General features: G+C 40.8%; 1 protein-coding gene across 1 annotated transcript in view; it reads left to right on the top strand.

The window, feature by feature from the left end:
* The window catches only part of ARMH3 (armadillo like helical domain containing 3), a 175519-nt gene that overhangs the window by 125911 nt on the left and 34714 nt on the right, over window positions 1–14894 (top strand). Inside the window, exon 24 of the mRNA XM_043597329.1 lies at window positions 13774–13852. Within this exon, the coding sequence (XP_043453264.1) occupies window positions 13774–13852 (79 nt within the window). The remainder of the gene's footprint in view (window positions 1–13773; window positions 13853–14894) is intronic.

Here is a 14894-nt window from a genome sequence, read left to right as displayed (position 1 = left end):
GAGCTGGCTCTCACCCTGGCTCTCACTGCTTTACTAGCTATTACTGGAGGTGCTGTCAAAGAATCAGGCCCCAAATTTATCCTCCCATTAAGTCCTCTCCTGGGTAGCGCTGCTTGGGTCTGGGTAGTAGTCCTTTAGTCTCCCCTCCTCCTGCCTCCCACTGCCTTTGAATGTAAGGAAGCCACAGGCCCTGTTGCAAACAAAGAGCTGTGGTAGAAAGTAAGGTTGCAAATAATTTTTTTACCACAGCTCTTTGTTTGCTCTTGTCCTGGGTCTGGAGAGAAGCTCAAACCTGGGAGTGCCTGCTCAGGTGCTTTGAGATCTCCGTCAATTTCAGTTCAAGCCCATTACATCTCATTTCCTCAGTTGGCTCCCAGCAATGTCTTTCAGACCTCCTCTCCATAATGAATTAGAGATTTATTGGTTTCTGAACACAGGAGCCTTACCTACTTAGCTGTCCACTCTTATCCACTCCTTTTGAGTGACAGACACATGGCCTTTGATGAGTTTTGAAAATGTTATATGGTTTTTGAATTTGTCCTCACAGGTACTTTTAGGAGCCTTCTTCCCATGAGGTTTCTGTTGAAGAGAAGCTATCTGGGTCTCTGACATAGGAGGCTGCATTTAGTCAGCTTGGGGGCTTTCGTTTTGACTCTCACAATTATTTGCAGAAAGAAATAGGGCTAAAAGATGTACCAGGTGCCATTTGTAAATCTTAGGATAATTGGTAAATACTCATTTCCTCTAGCAAACAGTGAATTTTGTTCAATAACAGATTCTGATTAGGTTGTTGAGAAAATCTGGCTCTTTACCTATGGAGTTAACTCAGAGTAAAGCTGATTTTAAGGCTGCCGTTAACATTGCAAAAGCAGTGTTCCTTAGTAGCATTCCTTTTCCTGTGGAGAAAGTATTTTGCAGTGACATTTTAACTTTTTCTCTTTTCATTGAGAGAGATACTGTCAACTTCACTTAAGAAGAATGGCTGAATACTTTGAGCAGCTTGTTTATTCTTCTCTTCTTGATTTATTAAACGATCTCATTCTCTTTACCTTACAACCGGACTGCTACCCAGCTCCCTTGCTTTATCTCATACCTGTCCTCTCTCTCAGGGCTTCTCTCTTGAGCCAGTCCCATCTCCTGCCCCGACTCTTCATACCCCTGCTTCTTAATGGGAAACCACTTGTGCTAGGGCCTCTCCGAAGGCAACTTAAGTCACTGCCAGAGCCAGTGAAAGCAGCCTGCTTTTTCAGCCAAGAAAGGCAAAGCTCTCCTTCACAGTGGGCAGGCAAACAGACAGGGCCAAGTAACATGGTGTTTCAGTGGTTAGCACCTGCAGGCTCAGAGCTGACAGTGCACCGTAATAAGATTCATCTCTGTTCACTTAACTGATGTGGGCTTTATGGTAAATGTTCGCTTGCTTAATTACTTTGGCAGACTTGCTGATTGCCTTTCCTGAGGAGTTCTAAAAGGTCCCCCTGGGATGGAACATAAACCTCTTTCCATGTCTTTTAATTTCATTCTTTACTTGGAGTACTTGAAAACCAGTATGTGATCCATATGGCCACCATCCCCTCTCTCCTGTGCACAAACATCAGGACCACTCCTTTCTAGTATGGTGTCCATATGGCCCACACTGGACCACTCAGAAATCTTGACAGCCTTCTTCCTCCTCTGTCCGCATGAGATCCCCGATCCTCCTTCCCCATCACTGAGGTCTATGCACGACTCTTCTAACTTAGTTAGGGTTCCATGTGTGTCTTTTTCTCTAATTAGTATGGGATCCACAGAAAATTTCCCTCTCTCTTCTGTCTAGCATGTGATCCACGGAAACAATTTCCCTCTGTTTTTTGATGTGATAGGAAAAGAAGCTTAAGTTAGTCAATTGCTGATTTTTTTTTCTTTGTCTTCCTGCTCCCTCCTCCCCTGTGCTTAAAATTAAAAGTTAAATATCTTTTGAGGCACCTGGCTGGCTCAGTGGGTGGAGCATGTGACTCGATCTCAGAGTCGTGAGTTTAGGCCCCATGTTGGGTGTAGAGATTAGTTAAAAATAAAATCTTTAAAAGGAAAAGTTAAATATCTTGTAATTGATTAATTGGGCTAATGGAAATGATGTGTAATTAAAATATTTCAGGTTTTTGGCTCATGCCTGGTTTTTAAAAGTTCTTGAGTCACGTTCAAGGGATTGGAACTTTCACCGTTAATTAACATTAGATCACTTCTTGGGAGTTTTAAGCTGATTCCCACTGCCTCAGAAACCTTCCCAGGTACATATTAGGATTTTCTTAATGTCCTGAAGTGAGATAGAAAATCTAATAGACCCTTTCACATGACCTATTTTGTTTCCTTATATTTACTAGATGTTTCTGAGAATGTAGAGGGACCTTGCCTCTCAACATAGGAAATCCAGGGCTAAAGTATTTGTAACTTCTATCAAGGTTTGCATTCTGTATCCCCAGGAACTCTGCCAGCAACTCCTGGCCTGCAGCTAGAGACAGTATAAAGGAATATGAAGCACAGAGTAATGGGATCTGAGCAGAGATTAGCTCATCTTGTAGGTGTTCTATCCCTCAGAAAGTTTTGGAGCCTCTGTTCATTTATTGAGAGAAAGGTTTAATAAACAGTAGACATTCCTAAGGGGAATGGATTAAGTGATGTCTTTTATGGAAATGTAGATGGTTCATTTTACTTTTGTGGTTCCTTCAACTCCTATGGTTCGTTCTTCTCCATTTACATTCGTTGTGATTGTAGAAACTGGAAAAATGTCAGGCTGGTATCTAAAGCAGGAAAGAATTCCATTCCTCTCTTACAACAGAGCTAGAGGAGATAATTTAGCCAAAGTGTACAGCCCATGGCATCTTACTTGGCTTAAATCTATGGTTTGGGGCCACAGTAAGTAGAAATTAGCTCATTTTTCAAGCAAAGTAGCTATAACCAATTGCTTAATTTCCAGCAGGTGATGAGGTGGAAATCTACATTGGGTAAAGTCATGCATCAAGGTAGAAAGCCCAAACTGCCAAAATGCATAGTCATGCACACAGCTTCAGAAAATGAGGCAGCTGCCCCTCAGGCCACGTGCACATACATTTCATACACATTAACTCTTTCTTGTTTCCCTCCAGTTAATGAATTGTGAATGTTCACTTGTTCAGTGCAGAGGCTGGATGAAAATGTAGTCCAGTAGGTGAATAACTTACCTTGTATGTCACTTGTTTTTCACCTAGAAATCAAGAGAAATGTTGACCCAAATCATTCCCTAAGTTGAAATATCAGGATTACTATGCTGTAGTCAATGATACACATTTCTTCTTCCACTCCCTTCAACTAATAAACTTGTGTACACAAATAAGTCAAGTTCTCCTTAGTAATTAAGAGGGCCAGTTCACGTAGTTGGATCACTGGGTAAAGTAAGCAACTCGGTGCAGTGACCAGTAGTAGCTCATCCTTCTTGGTGGTTCCCAAAATGCCGCCTTTGACAAGGTTGAAATGAACCCACGTTTGTGTCTCTGGTCCTGAAAAGAATGGCCCCAGGAACAGCGGTATAAGAAAGGGGATAGACATGAAAGGGTTAAAGCCTAGTACATAGGAGATGAGTTAAAGGAACACTCTAAAGGGTCAGTTGCTGAAGTTTAGACTATATAGTTTCAAAGTGAAAAGGTTAGCAGGTATTCTTACTTTAGATTTTATTTTGCTTAATGTTAATCAGCAGAGTCTCTGAGGCTTGTAATGCACTGCTGTTAACAGGCATCAAGGGAAATTGAGTTTTTTTGTTGCTGTTGAACGGGATGGGCTGAAGATTCGTTGACTCCATGAAGAAGGAAGCTTATTACTGCATGAAATGGGAGTATGGGAGACAATTCTGAAGGTGAAAAGAAATGATAGTTTAAAATTAAATATCTCGGGGTGCCTGGCTGGCTCAGTTGGAGGAGTGTATGACACTTGATCTCAGGGTTGTGAGTTCGAGCCCCACCTTGGGTAGGGATTACTTAAAAATAAATAAACTTAAAAAAAATTAAATAACTCAACCTCAGATGAACTGTTTTATCTGCTGCCTCATACTATTCAGTCCTACCTTTACCCCTTCTCAGAAGCCAGCCTTTTACCTATACGAAGATTTCCCAGGTAGAAGCAATTATAAATACAGTTTTCTTGTCTTTAATCCCAGATATCTGAGAATATGCTCTGTAGTATAGATCACTGGACTGCTCTTTTTGGTCTAGGTAAGGGGAAGCTACTTGTGGGGGAAAAAAAAAGTTCCCTTTAGGTCAGGCTAGATGTTATATAGGAAAACACAGAGGAAAACTTTGGAAAGGAAATCCAACCAAATGGAGAAACTGGTACTAGAGAATATGGTCTCTTGCCCAAGGTCATACAACCTAGAAGTGGAAGAACCAGGATGTTTAACTTGGGTCTACTGCCTCTAAAGCCTTGCTTTTCATTTTATATATACCATGTTGTTCATAGAAGCAGTGGTATTTTAACTGGGCCGTCAAGGGAAAAATAAGACTTACGCTTTTTAGGCGTAAAGAAAAATAGCATTCCCTGTGAAGAAAACCATGTAAGTAAAAGCATGACATCCAGATGTACATGTTTAGCAAGCATTTGAAAATACAAGACTATAGTTCTTATGATGTTGAGGCTTGAGATCCAAATTTATTTTTATCAGGCTTCAGATATGCACCCATGTTCAGACTCTTTAATATATATCTAGTAGCCTTATAGGAATAATTTTAGAGTGAAACTTCTAAGAATATTCTCAGTGTGTACCATCTTGAGTATACCAGTTATGTTTCCTCCTTCCTTGGAATGAGAGCTACGGAAACTTTTCCTCTAAGCAACCTTTGTCTGTTTCTCTCCTTTCTGCTTGAAGGATTTACATAGCAGCTTTTAGAGCTAGGCTGCTTGCTTCAAATATCTCAGTAAGGAAACAGTCACCATGTTCTGGGCTTCTGGTTGAAACTGTGATTTATCTATTGTTTCATAAAAGACCCTCAGATGCTGTGGGAGATAGCTGGGATTGTGAGAATTTGCATCTTTGGAGGATTTGCTTTAGATTCCCTCTGGATATGAGAAAGAATTTATATTTTCTCTTAAGCTACATTGCCTTCATGGTTAAGGTAACATTCCTGTGCATTTCTTGAGTAAGCTGGGCATTAACTATGTGTCTCAGCCATCATCCACCCAGTACTAGGGAAAAGAAAGCTGCTTTGCAGAGTCATGAGTCAGAGAGAATAAGTTAAAAATGGAGCAAGAAATCCCTAGCCAGTTTGTGGCTCAGCCTTGCTGTTCCATCTGTCCGCTTCCTTTTGCTTCAGTTTGTATAAGTGACCCCTGTCTTTGACAGTCAGAAGTTGGCAATTGCATTAGAGGGTGGCCCAGATTCTTGCCTTTAAAGGTGCTTTGAGTGCAGAGCTATCTCTCTCTGGCTGACTTTAGCAACTTCCCATTACTATGACACTGTCTCTTTTGCCTTTCCTCTTTGGGACTTCCTAATTCAGTGGCATTAGGAGACCCAGTAACAGAGTATAACACACTCCCCTGCTCCTTTCCTACTCCGCTACCCCAGACAAAAACCTAGGCTTACTTTCAGAAGATATTGGATTACTTTAATAAGGATTGCCAGAAAGCTTTTCTCTGACCTCCCGGTATGATTTAAGAGGAAGAGAAAGCTTTACTGTCTTCAGTGATGACTTTTGTTCCTTCTTTGAAGGACAGCTGTTCATGTCCAAGTCACCTTTTCTCTTGGGATGGGCATAAAACATTGTTATTGTTATTTTCATACTTTTTGAGAGTAGCTGGTGATCACAGACCTCCTTACTTGTGGTAAGACTGAACAAAAACCTTCTTAGACTTTGATTTATTCATTCACTTTTAAAAATTGAATCTCCCAGTACACCAGGCATTTTGCTAAAGTTTGGAAATATAGTGGTGAGTAACATAAATTTGGTCCCTGCTCTCATAGAGCATTTAGTTCCAGTTTGAATAAAGCTGGGGGTTTGGTTAGAAATTATATTCCCTTTCCCCACAAAGTTCTACTTCCAGATTCCTTTCCCTTTCCTTGGGACTTATTTCTTTAAATCTTCTTCCTAGTCCTGGATGGATGGCTGTCTCTGAGTAATGTGGGCAGCTCCAGCCATTAAAAAAAAAAAAAAAAAAAAGTGTTCAAGAGTGTTGAGAATAAGAGAGCCTTCCTTCTTCCCTACCAGTCTACCCCCAAAGTTTTATTCCAGGGAATTTTTTGTTCAGTAGCCAAAAGTTGACATTTGCCAAATGCAGGCCTTTTAATCTAAAGTTATCGAGGGGTGCCTGGGTGGCTCAATCAGTTGAGCATCCAACTTCTGCTCAGGTCATCTCATGGTTCGTGAGTTCAAGCCCTGTGTTGGGCTTTGTGCTGACGGCTCAGAGCCTGGAGCCTGCTTCAGATTCTGTGTCTCCCTCCCTCTCTCTGCCCCCCTCCTCTTCCCTTTCTCTCTCAAAAATAAATAAACATTTAAAACTTAAGAATAAAATAAAGATCTCAGGCATATTACCAGGAGTTGAACTCTTCTTATCTCTCAGGAGAGTTGGTCCTCTCTTGCACATGTGACTTCCACTGCCAGTCTCACTCACATCTCTGCTACTTCATTTGGCACTGCACCCACCACAGAGCCTTCTACAGAAGTTTCTCAAACTCTCTCTGCTTTGTAATGTGCAAACTAGTCAGTGACCCAGTGAGCTCCTTTTCCTCCTGCCACCAGCACTAGCATATGTGAGCTCTAGGAAAGTTATCTTGGTGAGTGAAACACCTTGGGATCTGTGAATTCTGTGTAGACTTGGTTCCTGGGGAAAGCGGCTTACTTAAGAACTGCTGGAGTCAAGGTGGCCATAATCTTAAAAACAACTTTATTCATATGTGTTACAACTCACCCATTTAACATATACGACTCATTATTTTAAAATTTATTATCAGGTTGTACAGCCATCCCTACAATCTAATTTTAGAATATTTTGTTCCTACCACAAAGGTACTCCATACCCATTAGCAGACAGCCCCCATTCTTCCTCTAACCCTACCCTCAGCCCAAAATAACCACTAATTTATTTTCTGTCTTCATAAACTTGCCTCTTCTGTACCTTTCCTATAAATGGAATCATACAGGGGTACCTGGGTGGCTCAGTTGGTTAGACATCCGACTCTTGCTCTTGGCTCAGGTCATGATCTTGTGGTTGTAAGATCAAGCCCTGAATCAGGCTCTGCGCTGGCAGCACAGAGCCTGCTTGGCGTTCTCTCTCTCCCTCTCTCTCTGCCCCTCCCCTGCTCGCGTGCATGCACTCTCTCTGTCTCAAAATAAATGAATAAGCTTTGAATGAAAAATATTAAAAAGAAAAAAAAGGAATCCTACAATATGTGGCCTTTTGTGTCTGGCTTCTTTCATTTAACATAATGTTTCTAAGGTTAGTCCATGTTGTAGCATTGATCAGTACTTCACTGATCATTCCTTTTTATGGCTGAATAATATTCTATTACAGCTATACCACATTTTGTTTATCCATTCTTCAATTAATGGACATCTGGGTTGTTTCTGAGTTTTGGCTTTTATGAGTAATGCTTCTGTGAACATTTGTGTACAAATTTTGGTGTAGACATAATGTCTTCATTCTTTTCAGTATAGAGAATGGGTCATATGGTAATTCTATGCATTAATATTTGAGGAACTGCCAAACCACTAAAGTAGCTGTACCATTTTACAATCCCACCGGCAGTATATGAGAGTTCTAATTTTTTCATGTCCTTGCCAACACTCATTACTGGTTTTTTGATTATTGCCATTTTAGTTAGTGTGAAATGGTATTTCATTGAGGTTTCTTGCCAGATGTATGATTTGCCAATATTTTCTCCCATCCTATGAGTTGTCTTTTCACTTTCTTGATGGTTTCATGTATGGCACAAACATTTTTAAACTTGAGCTAGTTTTTCTTTTTTCACTTCCACTTTTGGTATCCTAAGAAATTGTTGCTTAACCCAAGGTCACAAAGATTTATGTGTTCTTCTAAGGTTTTTATAGTTTTTAGATCATACATTTAGATCTGTGATCCTTTCTATGTTAATTTTTGTATTTGGTGTGGAGTTGGGGGCCAACTTCAGTCTTTTGCATGTAGATATCCAGTTTTGCTAGCACTATTTCTTGAATAGACTATTCTTTTCCCATTTGTCTTGCCACTGTGTCAAAGGGACATCTTTTTTGGTCATCTTTGTCATATGTTAATTTTTTCATAATGGCTATGCTTTCTCATTCTTTGCCCACTCAAACCTTCCTCTTCATGCTCCTTTTCTTCCTTTCAAGCCCTCTTTTCTAAAATACTTTTCAGCATATGGGGCGCCTGGGTGACTTAGTTGGTTAAGCGTCCGACTTCGGCTCAGGTCATGATCTCACTGTCCGTGAGTTCAAACCCCGTGTTGACAGCTCAGAGCCTGGAGCCTGCTTCAGATTCTGTGTCTTCCTCTCTCTCTGACCCTCCCCTATTCATGCTCAGCCTCTCTCTGTCTCAAAAATAAATAAACATTAAAAAAAATTCTTTTAAATACTTTTCAGCATAAAAACTTTTAGCTGGCATAAGATTGGTTTTGTTTAAATACCTGAAAGGCATCTCAAGATGCAAATGAAAGGAAAAATGAACATCTCTTTCTTGGCCATGTATGGCCTAACCTACTATTTTTTCAGACACTGTATGTCTTCAGTCTGTGTGTGCCTTCTCTATGGTACAGGCCACTCAGACACCCCTGAAAAGATCTTTCTTTATTGAAGTCTGTATTTCTCACTTAGTAAAGGCTAAAGGGCCCAGCTCACTCTGCCTGGGAAACTGGTAACCCATGTAGCTACATGTGTGGCTTTTGTGACTGGAACTTTGTCACACAGGAACCTCAGGATCCTCTTCTAGAAGAGAAGGAAATAATAACCCACAATATGAAGGCTTCAGAGAGAGGAAGTAACCTGCAGAATGAGAATCAGACTTTATCTACTCTACTACTTTGCTAAAGATTGACTCTGGCTTGGAGTCTGCTTTGCCCGAATGCCAGGGTCCAGTGGAGAGTAGAATATCCATGTACAGTCTTCTCAATGGCCATAACAAAATATCATAGACCAGGTAGCTTAAGAAGCAGATGTTTGTTTTCTCACAGTTCTGGAGGCCAAAAGTACCAGATCAAGGTTCCGCAAGGGTCAGTTTCTGGTGAGGACTTTTTTCCTGGTTTGCTCACAGCTGCTTTCTGCCTTGTGCCTTTACATGGTGGAGGGAGGCAGAGAGGGAAGAAGAAGGAGACAGAGAGAAATTGCCATATCTTCTTTCTGGAACACTCAAATTTTAGACTTAAGCATTAGACAATTGCTATCTGTTAGGTTTTGGTCAGTAAAATGAGAAAGCTACTGTTAGAATGTATCAGAAGACCCCCCCCCCCCCACCACCTCCCCACCAAAAAATGTTCAGAGGAGATAGTATTAAATCCCTTTGGAGATGATACTGGTGGGAAGGGAAGCCTAAAGAAAAGAGAGGCTCCTCACTTATAAATGTAGTACCTCATCTTTCTCCCACTGAGAACTGCTCAGGCATAAATCCTATTCTAGGACCTGGCCAGGTGGGGCAGTGTGGAATCACAATCCAGGTGAGCCCTAGTAGGCTGCAAACTTGCTGGGGAAGGAGAAGCTAAGTATTTCAGTTACTGCAGAGGCATGTGTCACTCAGTGTGGGCGGACTTAGCCTGGTTTCAGTGTTTTGTCATCTCTTTGCTATCTCAGAAGAAATTTCCATTTCAGCAGTATGAAGTCCTGAGAACTTTAATAGGAAGTTTCCAAGCCCTCTCTGAAATTCCTTGCTAAAGAGCCTGGAAAGAGAACAGCCAGTGTCAGACTATTTTTCTTACCTCTTAGGCTTAGTGCCCTGCGCCTGGCATCTCCAGTAGATCAGATTAGTACTCAGATTTTACAGGTAACTGTCTCAAAGAGACAGCAAGAAAAGTAAAGCAGAGATATGTACTCTATGCCCTTTGTGGTTTACTGGCTTGGAGACTGCTAACTGAATTTACACTGTTCCACCTCTCAGGTTTTTTGTTTGTTTCTTTTTTAAGTTTTTATTTATTTATTTTGAGAGAGAGAGAGAGAGTGAGTGAGCGAGACAGGGGCAGAGAGAGAATCCCAAGCAGGCTCCATGCTGTCAGTGCAGAACCTGATGTGGCACTCATGAGATCATGGCCTGAGCCGGAAGTCAGGCACTTAACTGGTTGAGCCACCCAGGTTCCCCTTCTCTCAGGTTTCTAAATAGTCCCTCCCCATGCCTGGTGAGAGGCTTCAATTGCCTGCTGAGATCTGAGGCTCTGGGATGGCAGTGTCATGGGGAGGTTGGAGGATGATCTTATCCTCATTCCAAATTTCCAAAGTGGCATATCTGTCATACCCTCAGGATGAGTTTGCTCAGACAATATCAGCACATATGTCCTGATGATACAGACCATGCATAGACCCAGCTGACACTTGACGGGTATAACTTTGGGAAGGGAAGGAAATAAGTATACATTTTGAGAATGCCTTCCAGGTTTTTCGTTTCTCTCCCTCATTCCCTTTCTCTTCCCTTCCTCCCACCTTCCCTCTATCCCTTTCCTCCCCTGTCTTCTTCTTCCTTCTTTCCCTTTCTCCTTTCTCTTTTCCTTCTTTTCTTTTTCCTTACTTTCTTTCCTAGTGAGAGAATTCCTTAGGTAGAAAGGGAACAGAATTACAGCATCCCCATCAGTTTCATTCCCAGGGATTATTTCATTGTCCAGACCTTACCAGCTTCATTGGGTTGCCAACTGGGCCCCCATGGCTGCTACTCTCCCACCCAGGCGGACACTAGAATACTTTGGAGTTCTCTGTTCTCCAAACCTAGGCAAACAAAAACAAACAACCCTAGTTAGTTCAGTTGAGCCAGGATTTTTTAAAACATTTTTTCAAAAAAATTTTGCTGAGAAATTTAAGGAAAACCTGAAGAAAAAAAAAGACCACTATAAAACAGTGAAATGAATGTATTTACAGAATTCAAATTCTTTTTCCTAAAATAACTAAGATTTAACAGTAGATTGATTTGGTTACCGTGTTTTATTTTCTTAATCCTTGTTTTATTTTCTTAATCCTAGCTCTTGGATGCTAGACCCTATGATCACACTCTACACTGGATTAACTTTAACTTGGTACTGCTGCTAGGTTTGGTGGGATTCTTAATTCTTCTCTAAACCTCCTCCCTTGTCTTCTCATTGCATTTAGGCTCCTGGTTTTCCTTTTCTGCTCCTGGACTGTTGTCATCCCTGCCAATATCCTCAAAATTTCACCTTCTGGATGAGAAAATTATTTGACCCCTACTTGGTCCAAATTCTTTCCCACTTTGTATTTAGACCAAGCTACAACCTTAACTTGCACATAACATCTCTACCCTTTTTGGTAGTCTCTGGAAAAACAAGTTACCAGAATTTTACTCTGTTCCTGACCCATTACTGTCCTGTTTGATGTATTCATTCATTGAATATTTATTGAGTACCAGCTGTGTGCCAGGCACTGTGGTAGATGTTTGACATTGCTTTATTATATAAATGTTGCAAGAATCCTCTTAAGATTTAGTCACTCTTTCGACAAACATTTATTTTATGCCTACAATGTACTATTCCTGGGTACTGTACTAAGTGCTAAGGTAGGTGTTATTCCCACTTTTTTTCCTCTGAGACATATAGCATCCCAAAAACCCAAAATAACAAATGGCCAAACCATGATTTTTTTTTATTTAAGCTTTGGCTTATACTTTCATTACCCATATTAGATTAAATGGTTCAAGAATTTTATACTATCAGGAAATTATATTAAAAGAATATATTGATTTCAATTGTGCTACCATACATTCACATGCATGTGCAGGTGCACATGCACACAAATTTTAATAAAGTTTTTATTTTGGAATAATTTTAGAATTATAGAAAAAGTACAAAGATAATACATAGAGTTCTTACATGCTCCTTAACCAGGTTTCCTGCATCTTCCATTACCATGGCACATTTATTCAACACTAAGAAACTGGCAATGGTACATTACTGTTAACTAAGCTCCGTATTTTATTTGGATTTCACCAGTTTATCCATTAATGTTCTCTTTCTGTTCCAGGGTCCAGTTTAGGGTATCATGTTGCATTTAGTTGTCATGTCTTCTCAAGATCCTCTGGTCTGTGACAATTCCTCAAGTATAGTTTTTCATGACCTTGACAGTCTTAAGGAGTACTGGCCAGGTATTCTGTAGAATGCCCCCAGCCTGGTTTTGTCTCATGTTTTTCTCATGATTAGATTGAGGTTATGGATTTTGGAAGTATATAACAGAAGCAAAGTGCCCTTCTCAAAAGATCATACCAAAGGTTATGTGAATACCAGATTCATGCCACATGAATGTTCACCGTCTTCACTTGGCTAATAATACAGTATTTTCCAAGATTCTTTACTGTAAAGTTACCATTTTCCTCTCTTACTACTCTTTTATTCTTTGGAAATAAGTCACTAAGTGTAGCCTACTCTCAGTGGGAATGGGAACCTAACTCCAACTCCTAAAGGGGAGAGTATCCACACATACTATTTGAAATTGTTCTGTTAGAAAGATTTGTCTCAGGTCATGATCCCAGGGTTGTGGGATCGAACCCTGTGTCGGGCTCTATGCTAAGTGTGGAGCCTGCTTAAGATTCTCTCTCTGTGTTTCTCTCCCTCCCCCTCTTCTCCTGCCCCTCTCCCCTGCTCATGCTCTCTCTCTAAAAAAAAGATTCATCTCTTCCCATTTATTTAATCATTTTTGTATCAATTTGGACTTATGCTAAACTCTGATCTGAAACCTGTGCTTTTTCTGCTACACGAGAGAAGAAGTGACAAGGACCTGTATATACACCGAAGTATTGGTTTCATGGAACTTTATTTATTTCAGATGGCAGACTTTTTTTTTTTTTAAGAGAGAGCACTCATGGGGGAGAGAGGGGCAGGGGGAGAGAATCTTAAGCAAACTCCATGCTCAGCGTGGAGCCCCATATGGGGCCCCAATGTGGGTCGTAATCCCACGACCCTGGGATCATGACTTGAGCTGAAATCAAGAGTCAGACACTCAACCTACTGAGCCTCCCAGGCGCCCCCAGATTTCAGAGATTTTTAAGAACTATATTTGATAAGACTTGGTGACCTTGAATGTGAGGGTGATGGAAAGGAAGTGTTTGAAAATGACACTCAGATTTTGAATGGCCGGAAATAACATTGTGGTTTGAAATTATTAACTAACAAGTATGAAGGTTGGTTCTAGGCTTTGATAAAGCTCAGCTTCTTCAGAGATTGTATTTAGCCTACATGTTGGTCCAGCTTTACCAAGTGCCCTGTTCTCCTAAGTCAGAGCAGAGAAAACTACTTTTCTTTCTGACTGAAACATCAGGGCCCCCTAGTGGAGAGCCCCCTGGGTCTTGTTTCTTGCCTGAAGGAGGCTTGGTTTTGTTTTTTGTTTGGTTATGAGATTTCCCCCCTGGTTCATTTGCAGAACAGAGACACTTGATTCTCCTCTTTATCTAATAAATTGTATACACTTCTCATTTCAGAGTTATCCGTTCCCCACCATGTGACCTCATGGTCAATAAAAAGATAGTTACTCTCTGACAATCACTCCCATGTACTCACACTCTAAACCAGATGGTACTTGGTACTTATTTTTAACTTATTTATCTGCTTCTTCCATCTGATGCCATATTAATGTTAATTCTTCTTTTCAGGGCCATCATCAATCACTTTAACCCCAAAATTGAATCCTATGCTGCTGTGAATCACATATCCCAACTGTCAGAGGAGCAGGTAAGCCACGACCCTCCCCAGAGTTGGTGGCAGGGATCAAGCAGTTGTCCTCTCTTTGATAACAGAGGTATTCTGTGACTGAGCATCTGGTGGCAGGAGCCAGGCTGCTAAGAGCAATTAGTAAGGGATTTGTTGATAGTACTTTAAATAGAGTGCTGGCTTCTGCTTTTGTGCCATGTAAGGGGTTCATTAATTGTATAGAAGATAATGTAGGTGAAAATTCGGTGAATTATTATTTTAGAGTGGGTGATAGGCATTTCTTTTTTTAATTTTAGGCAGAGAGTCATTTTTATTTTTAAAAATAAGAAATGAGAACTTAGAAATGGATAAAACTGCCAATTAGAAAAACCCTGAGTTCAGCTTAATTTGATGCTATTTGGCTTGTTAAAATATGAGCCCTCATTGGGGCAGATTTTCCTTAGTAATTGAGTTCTATTTGCCTTGAGCAGTTATTTCTGAGCAGGTTTTTCTGTGGTATGGACTGAGTTGGAGATGCAGATAGCATTATGTGTTTGTTTTCCTTGAGTCTGGCCTGATTTCCCCTTCTCCCTAAGTGCCTGCACTCGGCTCTGCATTATATAAAAGTACAGATGGGGCTTTAGTGTGGCATGGGATTGAACTTGATGTTTCAGAATGAGACTCTTGAGTTCTGTTTTTAAAAGCACCAACTGAGACATCCCATTTACACAATCTCCTTTCTTTCCTACCTGACTCCCCAGCTGGAGGGCCAGGGTAGTCATGAGTCGAGAGTAAAGGTGTAAGTTCCAAACCAATAAAATATGCTCTCCCTTTTTTGCCAGTATATCGGTGAAACCCTTCTCTGAATCTTTTGCTAGCAGAGCCAACCAGCAGTGGTATGAGCGAGTGTTCCAGTGTTCCTAAAAGCTATTCAGCCAGCTCAGTGAGGCACCAGGCAAGCCTTTTCCCTAACAGGCCTCTCAGTATTCTCACCAGTGGCTCTTTCCTCAGCCAGATGGATAGGACTCTATTAGTCTGTTGTTCCCTTTGACATATTTGTTCTCTTTTGTGAGGCCAGCTGTGA

This window comes from Prionailurus bengalensis, chromosome D2 (assembly GCF_016509475.1).
Source record: "Prionailurus bengalensis isolate Pbe53 chromosome D2, Fcat_Pben_1.1_paternal_pri, whole genome shotgun sequence".
NCBI lineage: Eukaryota > Metazoa > Chordata > Mammalia > Carnivora > Felidae > Prionailurus > Prionailurus bengalensis.
This window is presented reverse-complemented; position numbering and strand designations above follow the sequence as displayed.